This window comes from Polypterus senegalus, chromosome 18 (assembly GCF_016835505.1).
Source record: "Polypterus senegalus isolate Bchr_013 chromosome 18, ASM1683550v1, whole genome shotgun sequence".
In the NCBI taxonomy this organism is placed as follows: Eukaryota; Metazoa; Chordata; class Cladistia; order Polypteriformes; family Polypteridae; genus Polypterus; species Polypterus senegalus.
Window position 1 is genome coordinate 65,025,613 of NC_053171.1, and position 18,674 is coordinate 65,044,286.

The 18,674-nt window shown below is 38.6% G+C and overlaps 1 protein-coding gene across 2 annotated transcripts; it reads right to left on the minus strand.

Moving 5' to 3' along the window:
• Positions 1-6: 6 nt before the first annotated feature.
• ndufaf1 (NADH:ubiquinone oxidoreductase complex assembly factor 1) lies at positions 7-12,445 on the minus strand. 2 transcript variants are annotated; one of them, XM_039741505.1, is made up of 5 exons: positions 12,330-12,445; positions 8,405-8,922; positions 7,287-7,472; positions 1,786-1,860; positions 7-395 (listed from the first exon to the last, which is right to left on the minus strand). In XM_039741505.1, the coding sequence occupies exons 2-5, from the start codon at positions 8,870-8,872 to the stop codon at positions 261-263; spliced, it is 864 nt and encodes a 287-aa protein (XP_039597439.1). In that variant the 5' UTR covers positions 8,873-8,922; positions 12,330-12,445; the 3' UTR covers positions 7-260. The 2 variants fall into 2 exon arrangements, with proteins under 2 accessions (XP_039597439.1, XP_039597438.1); XM_039741504.1 differs by having other exon boundaries at positions 8,405-8,925.
• Positions 12,446-18,674: the final 6,229 nt, after the last annotated feature.

Consider the following 18,674-nt stretch of genomic DNA (forward strand, 5'->3'; position numbering starts at 1 on the left):
TGTGTTTTTTTTTCTTTCTTTCTTTCTTTCTTACAGTGGTCAATGTTTGTAGTATGTGTTGTTCTGGTCTTCATATTTACACATTCAGTATAAATTCCACTTATTTTAAATAAAACTTCCAATAAGTGAAACCTCCATTTTTCTCCACCTAAACATGACAACACTTTTGCCAATACATAAAGAGAGAATGACATTTGTGCTCTTTGAGACCAGTTCAAATACACTTGTCACTATCTTCTTTCTAAAGAAGTTGGCAACACCTATGGATTCTTTTTGTATTTTTCATAAGCAAACATTTCTGTGTGTGCGTGGTCGTTACACACTCCAATGCAGTCAATCTCCAGGTGAAATGGCCCATCTACCTTGTCACCCAGGGTAAAGCCGAGGGTGTTGATCTAGGAAAGAAAAGACAGATTTAAGAGATAATGACGGTCAACAATTCTGCAGTGGGGATGGGGTGGTTCAGTAAATTTCAAATACATGAATTAAATAACACAGATTAAAAAGAATATGCAAAACAAATAAGATGTATTTTCTTATGTTTATTTAAAAACTAATGTAAATATTCTGCATAAATCTCAAATTTTAAAAATCGTGTTTTATAACTGTGTAGTATACGCGTTTTTAATCTTGATTGGCATAGCTATGCCAATGTTGTGGCTCTGCCTTTAGGGGGATTGCTGCTACATCAATGGATATAATACTCCATACACTAGAACAATGCTGAACTAGTGCTGGATCCTTGACATCTCCCCCCCAACATTGTGAACACTGTCTTTATACTTATTACAGGTATACGCTCCAAGAAAAAATGAAATGTAATGCACACAGTGGTCTTAAATCTTTTACTTATTGCATTCTCTGGAATGAAATAAGTATAGTAAGGACATATTAGGTAGCCGGCCAGCTTTGGTGAATTCATTTATACATACTAAACACAACTCAAATTAACTAACAAATTTTTATATTGAAATATTTTCCAAAACTACAGAATAGAAATGGAAACAGACAGATAAAATGGATGTATTTGAAAAATAAACATTAACACACACTGTGTTTCTGAAAATCTCATTTGGTTTTTATGAAAGTGCTTTGTCAAAAGGGAGAAATTTGGCTTTTTACAGAAGCTCAATGAATAAAGCTTATAGCAACCATACCCAATATGCAGAAAATACTTACTTAAAATAAACCTCTGACCTGACTAATAATAAGAGAGCAGTCCCAGTGTAGAACTATGCAGGTGTATTATTTTTGGTATAAAGGAGCCCTAGTAGTGTTTCTTGTCACACTTGTTGTGAACACTTCATTGGCTGAAAGTCCTCAGTGTTGTAGCACTTAGTTTTGTTTTAATTCTTTCCACCTCCAGAGGTTCCAGAGTGTGACCTATAATTGAGCCCACCTTCTTGATCATGTTGTTGAGTCAGTGGGCCTCTCCTGAAGTGATGTTACCAGCCCAGTTCAGAGATGCAGAACATGAAAAGGAGGTCACTACCCACGTGAATGGAGCACAGTCTCCTATGAAGAGTCTGCTTTTCCATTTTTAACATAGTTCCTCTGTGTTAAGACACCAGTCCAGCCAGTCATTCATGTGGAACCCCAAATAATAGTAGCAGTGCAATACTTCAATTTGCTGTTTCTGGTCTTCTAGAATACCTCAACCTACCCCTGCACCTAATGTAAGTGCAACTATGTCAAATACATTTCACTTACAGGTTTGTATAAACCCCTAACCTTTCAATTTTCTGTTGCACTAAAAATATGGACAAAATATTTCAATTACTTTACCTTGTCAAGCCAGAGTGGATGCTGATCATCTTGAATTCTTCCGTGACTTGTAAGGAAGAACTTTGAAAATGGAATCTATAAAATAATTAGAATATGTCATTTAAAAGTGTGTAATGCTTGTGGACATATTTTATTGTATTAAATATGAAAGTTTTCATTAGAACACTCTAGATGAGAACAGGCCATTCAGCCCAACAAAGCCCGCCAGTCCTATCCACCTATTTCTTCCAAGAAAAGTCGAGTTTTGAAAGTCCCTAACGTCTTACTGTCTACCACACTACTTGGTAGCTTATTTCAAGTGTGTATCATTCTTTGTGTAGAGAAAAACTTCCTAATGTTTGTGCGATATTTACCCTTAACACGTTTCCAACTGTGTCTCCATGTTCTTGATGAACTCATTTTAAAATAACAGTCTCGGCCCACTGTACTAATTCCCTTCATAATTTTAAACACTTCAATCATGTCACCTCTTAATCTTCTTTTGCTTAAACTATATAGGCTCAGCTCTTTTAATCTTTCCTCACAATTCAATCCCTGGAATCAGCCTAGTCGCTCTTCTCTGGGCCTTTTCTAGCACTGCTATGTCCTTTTTGTAGCCAAACATTCTGTTAGCCTTCTTAATGGCTTCTGAACACTGTCAGGAAGTCAATAGCTCAGTCCACTATGACTACTAAATCCTTCTCATAAAGTGTACTCTTGATTTTCCGACCACCTATTGTGTATTCAAACCTAACATTTTTACTTCCTATGTGTAATACTTTACATTTACTGACATTAAATTTCATCTGCCACAAATCTGCCCAAGCCTGTATGCTATCCAAGTCCTTCTGTAATGATATAACGGATTCCAAATTATCTGCTAATCCACCTATCTTGGTATCATCTGCAAACTTAACCAGTTTGTTACTTATATTCCTATCTAAATCATTTATATATATATTAAAAATAGCAGCGGCCCTAGCACTGACCCCTGTGGAACACCACTCTTAACATTGGCCAGTTCTGATGAGGTTCCTCGCACCATCACCCTCTGCTTCCTGTGTCTGAGCCAATTCTGCACCCATCTAAAAACATCACCCTGAACTCCCACTTCTTTTAACTTGATGCCCAACCTCTCATGTGGCACCTTATCAAATGCTTTCTGAAAGTCCAGATAAATAATATCATAAGCTCCACTTTGATCTTATCCTTTTGTTGCCTCTCATAGAATTCCAACATGTTAGTAAAACACGACCTCCCTCTTCTGAACCCATGCTGACTGTTCAGAATAACTCCTGTCCTTGCCATGTGTTGCTCAATCTTATCCTTAATAATTCCTTCCATTAATTTTCCTGTGATGCATGTTAAGCTTACTGGCCTATAGTTGCTTGGATCTGCCCTGTCACCCTTTTTATATAATGGGATGATATTTGCCATTTTCCAGTTCTTTGAATTTCTCCAATGTGCAGTAACTTCCTAAAAATGTGTCAAGGGTTTATATATGTACTCACTAGCCTCCTTAAGAACACAAGGATAAATATTATCTGGTCCTGGTGATTTGTTTGATTTCATCTTATTTAATCTGAGCAGCACTTCTCCCTCTACAATTTCCAAATCCCTCAGTACCTCCTTAGTAGTTGCGTTTACCTCTGGGAGGTTATCCACTTGCTCACTTGTAAACACCTCAGAAAAATGTAAGTTTAGGGTCACTATTTCATTGTATGTATCTTTTAATTCCCCTTTACTATTCCTGATGAACTTGACCTCCTCCTTAACTGTTCTTTTACTACTAAAATACTGAAAGAATCTCTTAGGGTCTTCTTTCGCCTTATCTGCTATATTCCTCTCCAACTGTCTTTTAGCCTCCCTGATATCCTTCTTAATGGTTGCCCTCATGTTCTCATACACTCTACGATTCACTTTGCAGTCATTAGTCTTATATGCCTTATAAGCAGTTTTTCCTTTGCAACTTCTTTTTAAATCTTTATTAATCCATGTGGAGTTTTTTAGTTTCCTATTACTTCCAAATTTAGGTATGTATCTGTCCTGCATTACATGTAAAACATTTTTAAACCTGTTCCACTGCTCCTCAACTGTCTCCACATTTAAAAGCTTATCCCAGTCTATCCTACTTAGACTTTGTCACATCTGCTCAAAATTAGCCCTACCAAAGTTCAACTTAACAATTTTAGTCTTTGCATCTGTACTCTTACAAAATAGATTACATTATGGTCACTTGACCCTAGTGGTTCAATCACCTCTACACCCTCAAATCTATCCTGATTATTACAAAACACTAAATCCAGAAAGGCTTCACCCGTGTTGGTGCTTTAACATGCTGTGTTAAAAACAGTCACCGATTACTTCTAAAAACTCCTGCTCTTGTGCTCCTCCATCTGCAAGGCTATCCCAGTTAATACTTGGATAATTAAAGTACCCCATGACTATAATATCTCCCTGGAAACTTGCCTTTTTGATATTACTAAAAATGTGTGTTGAAATTACTGTCTGAATTGGGTGGTCTATAACACACTCCTAAAATAAGACCTGTTTCCCTAATATTTTCCAGGCGAAGCCACATGTCCTCACTAAGATCGGGCTCATCATCCAACTGAAGATGTCTTACATTTAAACCCTGTTTGGCATAAACAGCAACCCCACCTTTTCTGTTCTGTCCATCCTTCCTAAAAAATGTGTATCCCTCTATGTTACACTCATCCCCATCTTTGTTATTTAGCCAGGTTTCCATTATTGCTATAATATCATAATTATGCTCTGCTACATACAACTCCAACTCACTTACCTTATTTTTGATACTTGTAGCATTAAGGCAAGCTATTTTTAATGTGTTACTTCTTCTACATTTAAGTGTTTGCTTAGAATTTACATTAATATGCATTTTTAATTCTAGACCATTGTTTGTTCTTCCATGTATACAGTGCATCCAGAAAGTATTCACAGCGCATCACTTATTCCAAATTTTATGTTACAGCGTTATTCCAAAATGGATTAAATTCATTTTTTGACTCAGAATTCTACAAACAACACCCCATAATGACAATGTGAAAAAAGTTTACTTGAGATTTTTGCAAATTTATTAAAAATAAAAAACTGAGAAATCACATGTACATAAGTATTCACAGCCTTTGCCATGAAGCTCAAAATTGAGCTCAAGTGCATCCTGTTTCCCCTGATCATCCTTGAGATGTTTCTGCAGCTTAATTGGAGTCCACCTGTGGTAAATTCAGTTGATTGGACATGATTTGGAAAGGCACACACCTGTCTATATAAGGTCCCACAGTTGACAGTTCATGTCAGAGCACAAACCAAGCATGAAGTCAAAGGAATTGTCTGTAGACCTCCGAGACAGGATTGTCTCGAGGCACAAATCTGGGGAAGATTACAGAAAAATTTCTGCTGTTTTGAAGGTCCCAATGAGCACAGTGGCCTCCATCATCCGTAAGTGGTAGAAGTTCGAAACCACCAGGACTCTTCCTAGAGCTGGCCAGCCATCTAAACTGAGCGATCATGGGAGAAGGGCCTTAGTCAGAGAGGTGACCAAGAACCTGATGGTCACTCTGTCAGAGCTCCAGAGGTCCTCTGTGGAGTTAAGGAGAACCTTCCAGAAGGACAACCATTTCTGCAGCAATCCACCAATCAGGCCTGTATGGTAGAGTGGCCAGACGGAAGCCACTCCCTAGTAAAAGGCACATGGCAGCCCACCTGGAGTTTGCCAAAAGGCACCTGAAGGACTCTCAGACCACGAGAAACAAAATTCTCTGGTCTGATGAGACAAAGATTGAACTCTTTGGTGTGAATGCAAGGCATCATGTTTGGAGGAAACCAGGCACCGCTCATCACCAGGCCAATACCATCCCTATAGTGAAGCATGGTGGTGGCAGCATCATGCTGTGGGGATGTTTTTTAGCGGCAGGAACTGGGAGACTAGTCAGGATAAAGGGAAAGTTGACTGCAGCAATGTACAGAGACATCCTGGATGAAAACCTGCTCCAGTACACTCTTGACCTCAGACTGGGGTGGTGGTTCATCTTTCAGCAGGACAACGACCCTAAGCACACAGCCAAAATATCAAAGGAGTGGCTTCAGGACAACTCTGTGAATGTCCTTGAGTGGCTCAGCCAGAGCCCAGACTTGAATCTGATTGAACATCTCTGGAGAGATCTTAAAATGGCTGTGCACCGACGCTTCCTATCCAACCTGATGGAGCTTGAGAGGTGCTGCAAAGAGGAATGGGCGAAAGTGGCCAAGGATAGGTGTGCCAAGCTTGTGCCATCATATTCAAAAAGACTTGAGGCTGTAATTGCTGCCAAAGGTGCATCGACAAAGTATTGAGTAAAGGCTGTGAATACTTATGTACATGTGATTTCTCCTTTTTTTATTTTTAATAAATTTACAAAAACCTCAAGTAAACGTTTTTCACGTTGTCATTATGGGGTGTTGTGTGTAGAATTCTGAGGAAAAAAATGAATTTAATCTATTTTGGAATAAGGCTGTAACATAACAAAATGTGGAAAAAGTGATGCACTGTAGATCTAAACCTGGCCTGTCCTACAACCCCCCTCCCCTTTTAAACAAATTCAATTTAGGAAGTTTTAAATTTAAAATGATTACGAAAAAATGACACAGTGTTTACCTACTCAAATTAAAACAATAAAGTATACGTTATGGGAAAGGGAATCTGAAAATGTGGACATATTTTACAGAATAATCGACGATCTACAGCTTTTCTGCTTTCAGTGTACCTGCTTCACTATAGCTCTTGCTGCAGAAGCACTTTCCTTTGTATTAAATTGTATGTGATATTTTTCTCACAAAATAATGTACAAGAAGAACATGGGGTACTGAAAAGCCTATAAGTAAATTTTAAAGGGAACTGTAGTTTTGCGAAAGTGTGAGCCTAACGCACACAACTATGCAAATAGTACATTTGGATTCCGTAACATGATATGAGTAATGGAAGCACCACTGTAGAGCACTAGAGCTCAGCATTCACGGTGTGCTTTTTTCTTTTTTTTAATAACTATTTTAGTGGAACATCAAAGGACAAGACAATATCTGAAAGTGGATACTCAGGATTGCTTGAGTTACAGAGAAGTTTGGCTCTGGTAAATAACAATGGCCGATATTGTATAAACTTGTACATTTTCATGTACTGCTGATGTACAAGACTAAAGCCACATTATCTATAGTGTCATGTTACCAAAAAGTTTTAAAAAGAAACTGTTTATAATTGATGTCTCCTATGCATGCATGTATCTTAACTATACTGAAGTGTTTGCTCAGGCAAACTGGAAGTATACCTGGACAGGGGTACAGAATATGTCAGGTAAGGTGAATGCTGCTTTCTGTTCAAATAAAATGATATTCTCGGGTTTCATAAATTCTTCTTTTCACAGCATTGGAGAATAGAAATGTGTGATAGGCCGGATATGCAGGTAAGAAATTAACTATACACTGTACATGTCACAGTATGACTACTACTCCTACTTAATTTCCAGTACCTTAACATCTTGCCAATAAGGTCCACCTCGAGTGTACAAGAAGTAGTTGTACATGTCGTTCTTCTGATGTTGAAAGTAAGTCTCAGTTGCAATGTTTATCATCCATGGGCGCCCATCTCCTCGAATGCGTAGGTACAGAGTATTAAAATTACTCCAGTCGTGGTGTGTTTTCGCATTAAAAGCACCCTGTTTATGAAAAAAATCTGGTCATTACATCAAACACACATTTATTTTGTGATTTAATTAACAAACTCTGCTTTCTAACATGTATAATAGGGGCACAGGAAGAGACACTATCAAACTCTGAAGCAATAACTTGCTGAACTTTAGTCCAGTCACATAGCCACACAGCTTAATATTCATCATGTCAGACCTCAACCTACCTGGCACACCACCACTCAGGTTTCCATTAGTTGTGACACATTTAATAATGCGCTTTCATAAAGAGCCTAGATGTGTTGATATAAAATAAATCTGGTTTTAGAATTTGAGGCCCGGGGAGTTGAAACCTATCCAGGCAACACTGTGCGAAGGTTATAAACCAATCCTGAATAATGGCTCAGACCACAGTAGGGTATTCTTCCAACTATGTATCCCTGTTTGATTTCTAAAATACCTTACGGTTGTTTACTCTATGAATAGTACTATATAAAAATAAAGATTGTTTGACTGAATTTGGCTAACCCAACGTGTATATGTTTGAGATATACTGGAAAACAGATGTAGACACTGCCTGAGGCAAGACTTGAACAAAAATCCCTTGACACTGTGTGCAAAAACATTTTCGTCCTGTAGCACTTGTTCATACGATAGTGTAGCTACTAGTGCTATACAAGATGTATGAGAAAAATGGAAGAATCTCTAGATTTTGTCTTTAATGGTTAAATTGGTGGAAGTCAATGTCTGATATGACAAAACATGTTCGGGTTCAAGGACATTAAACTGATCGTCCTTCCTGGGCAAACATGGTATTATGTAGTTTACAATTCTGAAAGATGTCAGTACGGATTACAGCCCCTCAGTGATGAAACACACTTACTGCATGTAATGACTTGTTTGTATGTGCATGCTTAAGGATCTTAATACCTGGTGAAATGCAAAACTCAAATTATACTAACCAGTAGCTGCTTAGAACGCAGTGTGCAGTAGCCGCTGTACCTAGTTTCTCCATCTTTTGGAACCTCAGTGCACAGATTTCCATAGAGCAGAGCTGTCTGGTTGTTTCGGCTTAGCCTCAGATAAATTTTACTCTTGCCACCCATCGCCTCATCTGAGGACACTACCCACTGCTCCAGGCTTTCCTGATTCCGGAATTCCCAGACTACCCGAGTCTGTTCCAGCATGATTTCCCGCATGGGCCTTCCTTGTGGCCCCTCAAATCTTTCAAACATTTCCTTCTTTAGGAGGCCAAAGTGTTTTTTAATTCCCTGTACTCCCTTACTGAAATTAAAGTCAATTTTTTTCCAGGGAGGCGTATTATCAGGTGGCACCCCTGGTCTGCGATAGCACAGTTTTGGCAAGATTTCATAGGATGTGAAGTGCCATATTGTTTTTGGATGGAGTCTTGCATTCTTTAAGCAGAACATCCTTTCCTAACAGTACCTACAATGGCTGCTTCCACATTTTCTTTATAATCCTGCTGCAAGAAGAAAGAGAAATAGTTTAGATGACTGATATAAATAATAGGAATAAGACAAAACATTTTAGTATGCCAATGAACAGTTACTGTTATTTGTACTCATATGTTTATATTTTAATCTACTTTTTCTTTACAGAATTACAGAAAGGAAGACATGAACTCTGCTGGACAAAGGCCTGATTCTCCGAGTCCATTGCAGGGCACGCTGGATAATAATGGGTCAACTAAGACTTGTCAGTTAAACCTAACATGAAGACCTCAGATGGCGAAAGAAACTTGTAACAAGTCCACACTAACAGTAATAATGCGCAAACTCTGTTGAGACAGTGACCACATCTTTTCGACTGCATGTTTAATAAATGTACTATAAAAGCACAGGATTTTAAAAGACCGCTGCCTCTGACAGGCATTATGAAGGTTTTAACCACACATTTGTTTTTGTTTATATGTAGCTAAAAAAGGACAAACATGACAAGAGGAAGGCTACTTATAACTTATGACAGCATTCAGTATCATTCAGAGTGCAAATTTTAAACTCGCTAAATATGTGGAAAGAGCAACAGGTTATCAGTGTAGTCAACTTATGAGCAGTGACTTCTCCATGTTTAACAGGAAACTGTAAAGCGTCGAGTGGGGCTGCTATCCGCTTAGGATGCCGACGGGTTAGTCTCAAGGCCGACTCGCTAAACCAGCCAGCACTTCAAAAGCACAAGTGCACACACAGGGGTAACATTGTTATTTGGATTTGTGGAGAGGAACAAACCTCCTTAAAAACAGCTTTTATTCAAAAGAAATCATAGCCCTGAACTCAAATAAAATTGCTCCATATCATTCTGCCAATGTGCAATATAGACCTTAAGTCAACCAGTGCAATTTGTATATATTATATATAACAAGTGCAATTTGAATATTTTGTAAAGTACTTTTATTACTATTTGGTTTGTTATTATTTTCTCTCTTCTTGTCTTTTTAACTCTTATGCCTCACACAGAGTCGACTGCACCTTCACTTTTGTTGTTCCTTTGTAAAAGTGACAATGACAATAAAGATCTATCAAAAGCATTTAATCCATAAATGAATGTTTAAAGTTAAGAAACATCTTGTAGTATTTTATATATTTTATTTTAGTTTATTGTCTCTTACTCTAATTCAAAGCTTTGCATTTCTTGCATGTGTCTTTAGTTAGTGTTTTATGCAGATATTATTTGTTTCCAGTGTTACATATTCCTTAATGTTTATTTTGAATTTATGTGAGGCGCTATGAACATAAGAAAGAACTTTTATAAATAAAATGTATTATTACTACTATACTGGTCTCATCCAACGGCCTATAGAGAAGCTGCTAGTTTTGTTAGGAGATTCAGTTAGCTGTTGGCTCCTATCTACCTGGACTGGCTCAAGTTAAACCAGGATGAGGGCATTGAGGCTTAGAGCAATCGTCTGCTGCGATATAACAGGCACCCTAGCAGTCAGAAACACGAGCAGCCATTGCAAACATGAGAATTCTCTTCAAGCTCCACTGACTGAAAGGGATCTTCTGTAATCCCTAGACCCTGAATCCATGTCCCGCTACCACCAAACAAGGAAGCATTGCCGTAAGCACAAGCACAGAGAGAAGCTCGAGCAGAAACTGTGGTGGAGATGGACTTGAATTAAAACCATTAAATGAAAATCTAAAATCATATTCTCAAACTTGCTTTATCGTGTGGAATGCTGCACTGGTCAAGCAACAGGGAAAAGGCCTGCCATCAGAGGGCCCACTGTCAGACACAAACATCCACATCACTCATAATTAACATTTGGCTAATGGCACATAAACCCACACATGCACAGGAAGATGAGCAAACGTCACATGGTGAACATCAAGGTATGCTATTCAAACCTTGGCCTGTAGATCTCTCCGGAGATTACATAACATTTGACCAAATATGAGGAATACAGGCAATGAAGCGGGAGCAAGAACCACTGCAATACCATGGAGCCCACTTGGAAAAATATAAACAGAAAATGTCAGGAAAAAAGATTTACTCCTTCGAATTAAAGAAACTATATGATTTCACTCAGCTGTGTGTTAGCACCTGTTTATTTACTGAAGATCGTCTTTTGATTATTATAATGAATCTATTGCCATTGCTGTATTTAAACTGTCATGTTTCATTTTGGGTTCTCCCGCCTTTTACTTTCTCTGCTACTGTATTTGTCCCTCATGATGGTGGAGACTGTAAGGCACTCAGTCACACATTCAAGGTTGCCCCATTTTCGGTTGGAGATACTGAACATTAAATATACTTTGAAATTAATTAATACTTATTACTTTTTTCTAAACAACTTATCAATTTTAGCTTCTTACCAAGTTGTAAAATACTTGTAAGCTTGCAGTTTCTCTTTTATATTGGCTAGACATTAAATAAAATCAAAGGCTAACTGCATTTTTAACATGGAAAAATTAACAGCTGAGGAGAAAATGAAGGCAGTTACATTCATCAGAATTTAGCAGTAGTCCACACTGATTGTTAAAAAAAACAGGTTGAATGAGGCACTATGAAACAAATCTACATGATCTCCATAAACCCTTAAAACTAATGTTTCATCAAGTACAAAAACACCATCAGCTGCAGTCACTGCATCCTTTCTATTAGCAGATCTCATGAAATGGCTGATTGGTTCTCTCCAATAACAGCAGTCTGTACAGTCAATGTGCAATTACAAGCCGCAAGCGCTTTTTTGTGATCAAGTTTGTGTTTAGTTTTATATCAAAACTAAGACTACTGTAATAAAATTACATTCCAGCCAATACATGTATGGTATCCACAGCCTAATGCACAAAACAACCCCAAAAGCGGTCTATTAAAGCGCATGTATACACACTGAACTGAATGCAGTTGGTACAGCGGTAAAAAGAACTACGGTGATATTAGTCACGAGTTCTGTAAATGGAGTGATGCATGGAGGTGCTCTATTGTCAGCTTGACCAGTGAATGCATGGGAGGACGTACTCGAGAAACTGTGCAAGTGTACCTTATTAGACTTGCAGAGAAGACTCAAAGCAATGCAAATACTCTAAGAACGGGCGTCAACCAAGCACTGCCAAATCCCGGACATTCGAGGCTATTTGGAAATCACGACATGGCCCTGAAAGAAAAGACATACTGTCACCTAACGTTTTCCAAAACCCTCCACTCCAGTTCGGCAACGTCGCTACTCTTTTAGGGTGTGAGTGATAAGGCCATGCGCAATCCAAGAGAATGTGCAGCTCTCCTTGTAACTGAACAGGACGAGACGCTGAGGTACACTCATTTGCTTTAATGAACGAAAAAGTCCCGCGTGTTTAAGCACCGCTTAAAGTTTAATCCAGGTTTCGCAAGCTTTTAATATTAAAGACTTAAAGTATGTAGGTATCTTACTTTTTAAACAATTAGCTCCTCTTATAAGACTCCAATCGGTCTACGTTCGCCGGGCACTTTTTTAAAGCTGTGGCCGGGGCAGGATCAAGGTGTCCGTCTTCAAAAGCGCTCCCGTCGGAAGCTTTCCCGTTACACTTTCGTTCCGAGGGTTTAGCATTTTAGAACCAGACGGTAGTACTAGAGTAGCAACCTAAAGGAGGGTGACAAACCCTTTCGAAGGTGGGCATTGCAGAAAACGAAAAAGCTGTGGCAAGACATCTCGAAGTTTATTACTGGTACCTTATATAGTGCTTTTTGGAATACTGAGAGCAGGCTTATAATGTTAGCCGAATATTAATTTTGGCCAAATATGCACATACGTAGATGTAAAATTCCCAAAAAGAACTCTTTTTGATCTGTTTTTATATCGGGATTATGGAATTAATTTGAAAACTATTAAGATTCTCTGCAAACCACAATGCGAGAAGTCTGCAAAAGTTTATAGTATAATAAAGTGTTTTGTATGTTTATAGATAGATGGCACCCTATCAATGGGGGAGATATGGCTTTTTGTGGAAGCTCAAAAAATTAATAATATTATTATAATACGACAAACAACAAACTCCAGACTCCCATCAAACATACAGCACATTGACTAAAAAGAAAGAAAAAAAAACCCTTTGGATTGGCGGTTGCAGTTTATATTTGTTAGGAGTATTCACTGGTACAGCACGTTGCCACATCCTTCACATTAGGTGACTGTTTGAAATTACTGTAGTATCTTTTTAAATTATGTTAATTACATTATTTTTTAATATGTTAATTGGGGAGTTCAGGGTGATGTTTGTAGATGGGTACAGAATTGGCTAAGACACAGGAAGCAGAGGGTGATGGTGCAAGGAACCTCATCAGAATTGGCCGATGTTAAGAGTGGTGGTCCACAGGGGGCAGTGCTAGGTCTGCTGCCATTATTAATATATATAAATGATTTAGATAGGAATATAAGCAACAAGCTGATTAAGTTTACAGATGATACCAAGATAGGTGGATTAGCAGATAATTTGGAATCCATTATATCATTACAGAAGGACTTGGGCAGCATACAAGGTTTGGGCAGATTTGTTGCAGATGAAATTTAATGTCAGTAAATGTAAAGGATTACACATAGGAAGTAAAAATGTTAGGTTTGAATACACAATGGGTGGTTGGAGAATCGAGAGTACACTTTATGAGAAGGATTTTGGAGTCATAGTGGACTCTTAAGTTATCGACTTCCAGACAGTGTTCAGAAGCCATTAAGAAGGCAAACAGAATGTCAGGTTATATAGCACCCTGATGTGTGGAGTACAAGTCACATGAGGTTCTGCTCAAGCTTTATAAATGCTCTGGTGAAGCCACATCTGGAGTACTGTGTGCAGTGTTGGTCTCCAGACTACAAAAAGGACATGGCAGCACTAGAAAAGGTCCAGAGAAGAGCAACTAGGATGATTCAGGGCTACAGGGGTTGAATTATGAAGAAAGATTAAAAGAGCTGAGCCTATACAGTTTACGCAAAAGAAGATTAAGAGGTGACATGATTGAAGTGTTTAAAATTATGAAGGAAATTATGCCAGTGAATCAAGACTGTTATTTTAAAGTGAGTTCATCATGAACATGGGTACACAGTTGGAAATTTAAGGGTAAATTTCACACAAACATTAGGAAGTAGAGGACCATAGATACATGGAATAAATGACCAAGTAGTATGGAAGACAACAGAACTTCAGGGACTTTTCAAAACTTGACTTGGATGTTATTTTTGGAGATTTAAGTGAATAAGACTGTTCTCCTCTAAATTTTTCTTATGTTCTAATTGTTAAATAGATGATACTTTGTCACTGGGGGAAATTAAAACTTTACATAAGCTCTCTCTCCACTTATATATGTGTGTATATATATATATACTTTTTCATAAAATATATATGCATATATAAAATATGCAAAATATATTTATTTAAATATACTACTGTAAAATAAACAGTATTCCTGCCAAGCACACATAAGAACTTTTGCCTTGAATAATATTAAAGTTACTGCTGTCATTAGGAGGCTTTTAGGTGGCAGTAAAAGGAGGTCAGACTTGCTCAGATTGTCCCAAACCTTTATATTTAAAATCATTAACATTTGAATAGAGCATGTTCAGCCTGTAATGCTCATGAATGGAACATGCTGATAAAACCTTTGTTTTTCTGAAGTCACTAGCATTCAGAATGACTCATCATTAAAATATTGATTAGAATTAATGTTCTTGTTGCTGAGTCAGCCATGATGATGTAACTTATCTCTTGGACTGTAATGTGAACAAATTTAGTCCACATTTCAGTGTTTGACTGTTGCTCATTCACATAAATCCCCAGTCCCAGTGCTGTCGGCTTGGGCATCAGATGCTTTAGCCACTGATGTGATGTGCCCTGCCTCTGAGCTTTTTTTTCTTGAATATACAAGAATAATATTGACAGGTTATGGTCTTTTTGTGTATGTGTTATTTGATTCAGCCCTGATTTCACTTCTTGAATGTATATGTTTGACAAACAACCACAAAACAAAGTTTTCTATACGAGAAAATCACAGAACAAGCTAAGAGCTTGATCTCTGCAAATCCAAATGACACCCCTGTCCAGTTTCTCAAAAGATTTTTCCACTCAGTGTGATGAACCTGGTCCAGCATTAAAACAGCATCTTAAATAAGTGGTGTAAGGCGGTTCTCCGCTATACATAAAATATAGCAGTACCTGTACCAAGAGATGCCATGGCTCATACAATTTATATGAAAGCAATGAAGCATGTCTCATTATATGGAGTCAGGTCAGTTCTAAGTACTTTTCACCTTAGTTTTATCTTCACTCTCGGATCTTCATCTCCTATATCCAAGGACGAGCTTGTAACTTTAATCCTTGCTCTGAATCTTCAGCGTATTCCATGTCTGGACTAGCAGCTCCTCCAATAGGGTGCAACAGAGCTCCTTAGGTGGCAGTGATGGCAGTGCTACCAGGTGAATATGGAAATGTCTAATGTATCCCACTTTACGTTTCTCAGAGCCTCTTACATTCTCAGATGTTATAGACATAAGTAGCCATCAAATGCTTTATGCTCACCCTGTGACATCTGTTAAGTTCACAGCTTTGCCAAAAAGCAATTGACATTAGCTAAAGCTTGGATCCACAATAACAGTAGAATGTCTTTAGTTTAATTTAAAAATTAATTCATAAATGTATAGTAACAAGCCAGTGGGTAAACATTAACATTAATAATTATTAACACTTAAAAACATTAATAAGTGTTAAAAATAATTATAAAACAAGAGTGATAGCTTCTGTAAAGGCTGCCACATGGCACAGCTTCCTTTTTACCATCTGCCAATTTGCTTTGTATAGAACTGATGTGAATTTTATGAACAACTAGCCGTCCCCCGCAGCTCCATCCGCGAGTAGTGAAACAGGACAGTGAGGAGGGTCCTGCCTGGGTCCCCACTCCTGACGTCCCGCAGCCTCTGTCTCAGATTAGTGTGAATATATTGCTCCTGCAAGTGAACTATGATTCTTAGCATGTTGTGAGAAGTCGCAAAATAAACCATAATACTCAAGTAAATTATAGAAAAAAACCTAAACTAAATCCGTTAAGTAGTTCCCTCGTGAAAAGCGGACAGACATACAGGCAGACAGACATTGGATTTTATATATATATACAGTATATACAGATTGTTTTATTATTCCTGTCAATTAAAAAAAAAAATTTGTGGGGGGCTGCAGTAACAACCCTGGACAGAGTGATGGCCCATCACAGGGGCCCACTTATATACCAACCCACAGTCCCATAGGGGTGAGTTTGAAATCACCTAATCAACATGTCTTTGGGGATGTGGAAGAAAGTGCAAACTGCAGACACAAAACATTCGATTTGACCACTGCACACAAAATCCTTCAGGCAGCATCTGAAACCACAAGCTGTATTGCCACCCTCAATACCTTTAACCCTTTAAAAAAAAGAGATATATGTTATAGAATAATAATTGTGATGAACGACACATATTGGCGGACATCCCAGCTGGAAAGGAGCATGGTTCCTTAATTGTACAGGAGGCCAGCGCTATGCAACCCCAAGAAACAAGGCGAAGATCATCCTGTCTCACCTGTTCCAGCTGGGTTGGACCCCAGAACAGCACCCGGCCGGAAGGACAGTATAGTGAAAGGACAGGGGGAGACAACCTGGCAGGACTACAGACTCCCCTGACACAATAAGAGGCAGCTTCCCAGGACAATTGTACCTGTACAGATACCCACAAAGCACACTGGATATTGTAGTCCTCTAGAACAACCTTGTTGGGTTTGATGGGGCTGCCAGGAAGTGCTATAGGGACTCCTATTCTGTTTGACCTGGAAGTACTTCACCAGGCTATGCCCTAGCATTGGAAGTACTCCTGAGTCCGGGATAAAAGAAGCCCCTTGACCTCATCCAGAGGAGTAAGATTCAGGAGGAGGAGGAGGACTAAGTTCATCTGAAAGGTGTAGAGTCTTTATAAACAGGCCTTGTGTCTGGCGTTGGGGGCTCTTTGGTGTCCTCTAGTGGCCACATAACATACAACATAACAAAGATTGTATGATTTGCACTGTACAGCCAGCAGAATGTAAGGTAAAACATCTTAATCAAATGCATGGATGAATAGCTGTAGAGACGTGGTCTTCTAAGTTTTAACAGATGTTTATCTCTTTGAATTAATGGAATCAAAGGAGTTGGGTGGAGAACTTTGTTTCTTGGTGCAAAAAGAATTGTCTTCAGCTCAACATCAGATAACCAAGGAACATTGACTTTCACCACATCAAGGAGCCTATATGTCCATTCATTGTTCAGGGAGTGGATGCAGAGGTGATGCACCCCTACAAGTACTTCGGCATCTGCATCAATGACAGGTTAAACTGGCCTATTAGTAACACAAAGGAACTGTAAAAGAAAGGGCAGAGCCAGAACTTTTTTTCTTTGGGGACTGCATTAATGTGGGTAGTGACATCTTTCCCATCTCCTACAACCCTGTGATGGCCAATGTGATTATTTTATGCTGTGGTGTTCTGGGCTGGTAATATCACTTCAAGCCAAATCACCAAGCTAACTAGAAGGGCCTGCTCAATTAAAGGACCCATTCTGGAATACCATCGCCACCACCAGAGGTAGATGGGTAGAATTTTATTTGTCTTCAGGGGGAAATTTGAGTGCCTTTATGAACAATGCTGTATATCTCTCTGACACATGCAAACTTAATGCATTTACATGCATTTTATTTTAGTAGACAGAGAGAGGATGCATTAAAATTTGTTCCAAAGTAGAATTTAAAATTTTACAGAAGCTCAAAAAATATAAACATTATAATAAAAACAACCACCACCACCATCACACACAAGAATGTCTGGTTTGGATAACAGAGAGCTGCTCTTGTCAATAACCTGCTTATTCACAGAAACCCATGTTGCAAAAATGCCATGTAAATCCGTATTCCGTTTTGAAACATTGGCTTGTTGGCCTATGAGGTCAGCAGAGGTAGGTTTCTCCTTAAAGAAATCACTATGTGGCAATGTAAACCCTGAACCGGGTTACAATTAAGTAATTCATAGTCTGCACATTTCCGTTGCACTCTCTTAGACTGTTTATAGCTTACCTTTGCACACACATCTTGTAGCCACAAGCAGAAAATTGTAGAAGCGTCCATAAAGATAAACATCCCGAGGCCAATACAATACAATTTATTTTTGTATAGCCCAAAATCACACCAGAAGTGCCGCAATGGGCTTTAACAGGCTCTGCCTCTTGACAGCCCCCCAGCCTTGACTCTCTAAGAATACAAGGAAAAACTCAAAAAAAAAAAAACATTGTAAGGAAAAAATGGAAGAAACCTTGGGAAAGGCAGTTCAAAAAGAGACCCCTTTCCAGTTAGGTTGGGCATGCAGTGGGTGTCAAAAAGAAAGGGGTCAATACAATACACAGATCAGAACAAATCCTCAATACAGTATAAAAATAAAAATTTTACAAGTGCAGACCAGAATTTAACAGTAGATGATATCACATAATATGATTTGGATTTGTTTAGAGTCCTGGAGACCTCAGCCATCAAGCTGCCTCCCCCATTTGGCCATTCCACAGCTGAAACATTGCTTGGCCAGCCAATGGAAGAACCCCTCTACCCCATGATTCCTGCAATCCTCCATCAGGGATGACTTTACCTTAGGCAGGCAAAACAACTTGTGCTGTGGGACCGAGTGCCACATTTGAGTACCGAGAAGAGAAGCAGAATAGGTGAGGGTTAGTAACAAATTATAACTATCATGTTACTTATGTTTT